General features: G+C 44.7%; 1 protein-coding gene across 1 annotated transcript; it reads left to right on the forward strand.

The window, feature by feature from the left end:
* The first annotated feature begins 1,655 nt into the window (after positions 1 to 1,655).
* Positions 1,656 to 3,449, forward strand: LOC138367491 (perilipin-4-like). The gene is made up of 3 exons (XM_069329161.1): positions 1,656 to 1,736; positions 2,336 to 2,577; positions 2,675 to 3,449. The coding sequence occupies exons 1-3, from the start codon at positions 1,656 to 1,658 to the stop codon at positions 3,447 to 3,449; spliced, it is 1,098 nt and encodes a 365-aa protein (XP_069185262.1).
* Positions 3,450 to 3,812: the final 363 nt, after the last annotated feature.

Here is a 3,812-nt window from a genome sequence, read left to right on the forward strand (position 1 = left end):
ATATACATACTATATAGATGTCACGTCTGTGACGGGAAAAACATTTATTTTTTTAAACAGCACCATCTGTTGGACGTAAGAGCAACATATGCTGTAATCTCCGAAAGTTCTTCACCGATTGCTTTAAAATATTGACACAACGTTCCATTCGAATTCGCACCTGTTTCTTTACCTGCCACACCTGTGACAGGTAAAAAAATGTTTTTTTTGTTTTAAAAACAGTGCCATCTGTTACGCATAATAGCAACACACGCTATACTAAATATGTTACGGTTCCATTTCAATTTTTCTGATTGCATTGATAAATTGAATTTTCATAGATTTCAATTTATTTTCATTTTGATTTAATTATTTTGTGTGCCTTTGCAATGGAATTGAGCTGTGTTGTTTACCATACCATTCATTTTGTGAGTTTAGTTTAGTTTTTATTTTTCATTTATTTATTTCGTTTTTTACCTGTTTTTCTTATACTTCAGTGATGGGAACATCAGATCATTTGATGTTCCCAATTTTGTGATGGAAACATCAGATCATTTGGGAATGCATCGGACGAGGGAGTGGGAGAACGAGGGGACAGGGGAGGGGGGTAATGGTGGGTAGGACAAGGGGACTGGGGAGTTGGGGATGGTGGGGGCGATGGGACAGGGGGAATGGAGAATGGTGGGGAGGAGAAGGGGAGTGGGGAATGGTGAGGAGGACGAGGGGACAAAGGAGTGGGGAATGGTGGGGAGGACGAGGGGACAAGGGAGTGGGGAATGGTTGGGATGACTAGACGACAGGGGAAGGTTGCTGTGAGCCACAGCAACATGTGGCTGGGTACAGCTAGTTAGTAATAAAGATTTAGCATCATTACCTATTCATTTATTTTATAATTCAGTTTAAGCTTAGAGAGAGAGAGAGGGTTTAGAGGCTTACTCTGTTGTTCGTTATTATACGTCATAACTGGCCCACTCCACTTCCATTTTAACACCTATGGATATACACCCCGGCCAGATCTGTGTACCAATTTAGACCCATTTGAGGACCTAGACGTTGTTGACCGGCCGTAAGTCACTAGCGGGTGTGGCTATGATGATGGTGTAACGGGGTCTCTAAGTGTGGCTCTCTGGCCGGCTTCCTCCTCCTCGCTCCAGCGAAGGAGAGTTCTCACTATTATTTATTTATTCGGATCATTAGACTCTTATTATTAATGAATTTAAATTAGCAATATTAAATAAATTACTTCCCTCAGAACTGGTTAATTTCTTTTAATTATATATTTTGTAAGAAATGGTTAAGAGATCAATTCAATCTGTGAGTTGTTATTGTGGTGTGTGGCTCAGAGACGAGCTGGCCCCGCCCGGGCACCATCCCGACACTCTGGTAAATTGCTTATTAATTTGTTAATCAAACATAAACAGAGAATCCTACTCATAGAGATTTGTTTTATATTATATCATAATTTAAATATATTAATCAAAAGTTGTTACGGTGAATATTTTCAATACTGTCCCACCTTGAAATTTTCAGTGGATCTGGTTTCCTGATATCATTAGTCTAATATTTTTCTTTTCTCGTATTGGTCTCTTGAATGATATCTAGGACCTCTTTAAATATTTTGTAAGAGAGGCTGTTATTCAGCTATCCTGGCTTAGAGCTGTTTTGATAACTACGTAATGAGTAGTGCTAGACCGTTGGGAAATATAAATTTACCGGATATTGGTAGCGAGGACAGTTTTACCCCGCTCCTGTGCCAGGTAAGTCCACCACGGGCTCACTATAGCCCGTGCTACTTGGAACTTTTAGTTCCCAGTAGCTGAATCTTAAACAACAACAACAACGGTAGCGTGGAAGCCAAACCTAGAAGTACTGAGAGGTGAACGCAATGCGGAGCTCCGGCGAATAAATCACACAAGCAGTCTCAGTTAGCGATTAGAATAGCCTCCCCCTTCCGGAAACACTCTGGGAGAGAAAAAACAGGCATTTCGTTACGGAGAAAACAAGCCAAACGACCCTGAGGATCATCCTATGCAGTCCCAAACACAAACATGTTTGCTCGTCAGGACACTTCTCTTCCCTCCCCTCCTTCCCCTACTCCTTCCCACCCCCTTCCTACCTCTTCCCCCTTCCCTCCCCTCCTTATCACATCACCTCCACCACCCTGCCCCCTCACACCCTAAAGAGCCAAGTTCTCTCTGTAATTATAGTGTGTGGAGGTAAAGCCGCTCCGGCCGGTGACCTGCGGGGACGCTAAGGTCCACCACCTTCTCCGGACACTTGAAGATGGTCTTGACGTCGCTAATGACTCTTTAAGGCGTGGTCTTGACGCCACTGACAACGTCTTGACCCCACTAAGGACACTTTAAGGAGTGGTCTTGACCTCACTAAGGACACTTTAAGGAGTGGTCTTGACCTCACTAAAGACACTTTAAGGAGTGGTCTTGACCTCACTAAGGACACTTTAAGGAGTGGTCTTGACCTCACTAAGGACACTTTAAGGAGTGGTCTTGACCTCACTAAGGACACTTTAAGGAGTGGTCTTGACCCCACTAAGGACACTTTAAGGAGTGGTCTTGACCTCACTAAGGACACTTTAAGGTGTGGTCTTGACCCCACTAAGGACTTTAAGGAGTGGTCTTGACCCCACTAAGGACACTTTAAGGAGTGGTGTTGACCCCACTAATGACACTTTAAGGAGTGGTCTTGACCCCACTAAGGACACTTTAAGGAGTGGTCTTGACCCCACTAAGGACACATTAAGGAGTGGTTTTGACCCCACTAAGGACACTTTAAGGAGTGGTCTTGACCCCACTAAGGACACATTAAGGAGTGGTTTTGACCCCACTAAGGACACATTAAGGAGTGGTTTTGACCCCACTAAGGACACTTTAAGGAGTGGTCTTGACCCCACTAAGGACACATTAAGGAGTGGTTTTGACCCCACTAAGGACACTTTAAGGAGTGGTCTTGACCCCACTAAGGACACATTAAGGAGTGGTTTTGACCCCACTAAGGACACTTTAAGGAGTGGTCTTGACCCCACTAAGGACACATTAAGGAGTGGTTTTGATCCCACTAAGGACACTTTAAGGAGTGGTCTTGACCCCACTAATGACATTTTAAGGAGTGGTCTTGACCCCACTAATGACATTTTAAGGAGTGGTCTTGACCCCACTAAGGACACTTTAAGGAGTGGTCTTGACCCCACTAAGGACACTTTAAGGAGTGGTCTTGACCCCACTAAGGACACTTTAAGGAGTGGTCTTGACCCCACTAAGGACACTTTAAGGAGTGGTCTTGACCCCACTAATGACACTTTAAGGAGTGGTCTTGACCCCACTAAGGACACTTTAAGGAGTGGTCTTGACCCCACTAAGGACACTTTAAGGAGTGGTCTTGACCCCACTAAGGACACTTTAAGGAGTGGTCTTGACCCCACTAAGGACACTTTAAGGAGTGGTCTAACATAACACAGAATGAAAGAGTGATGTTTTGTCGCCTTTTTCGTGTCGTTGCTTGTCCCTCTGCACCTTAATTTATACTTTAAAACACTGCCACCACTCTCTCTAATACGACCCACCTGTTCTTGAATGGTCCCTCACTCAAGGTTCTTTACTCCTCTTCCTCCCCCCCCCCCCTGTTCCCACGGATTAGTGGGAACTTTCACTCTTTTGCAAATACACTTGTATACTGTGTGAATTGGGGCACCAAGGCGGAGGGTCACTGCTACACGAAGGGATTCTGGATCTAGACGCGTGCCCATTGCCGACATGGGTACTGCCAGGAGGAAGTCTCCTGCATGAGGGGCACGCACTGCTCTGAGGCGATCCTTC

Source organism: Procambarus clarkii, chromosome 22 (genome assembly GCF_040958095.1).
Source record: "Procambarus clarkii isolate CNS0578487 chromosome 22, FALCON_Pclarkii_2.0, whole genome shotgun sequence".
Taxonomy (NCBI): Eukaryota; Metazoa; Arthropoda; class Malacostraca; order Decapoda; family Cambaridae; genus Procambarus; species Procambarus clarkii.

Coding starts and splice junctions, on each gene's coding strand:
- LOC138367491 (XM_069329161.1), top strand. CDS start 1,656: ATGAGTAGTGCTAGACCGTTGGGAAATATAAATTTACCGGATATTGGT. Junction 1,737..2,335: donor TTACCCCGCTCCTGTGCCAG/GTAAGTCCACCA, acceptor GACCCCACTAAG/GACACTTTAAGGAGTGGTCT. Junction 2,578..2,674: donor CTCACTAAGGACACTTTAAG/GTGTGGTCTTGA, acceptor TGACACTTTAAG/GAGTGGTCTTGACCCCACTA.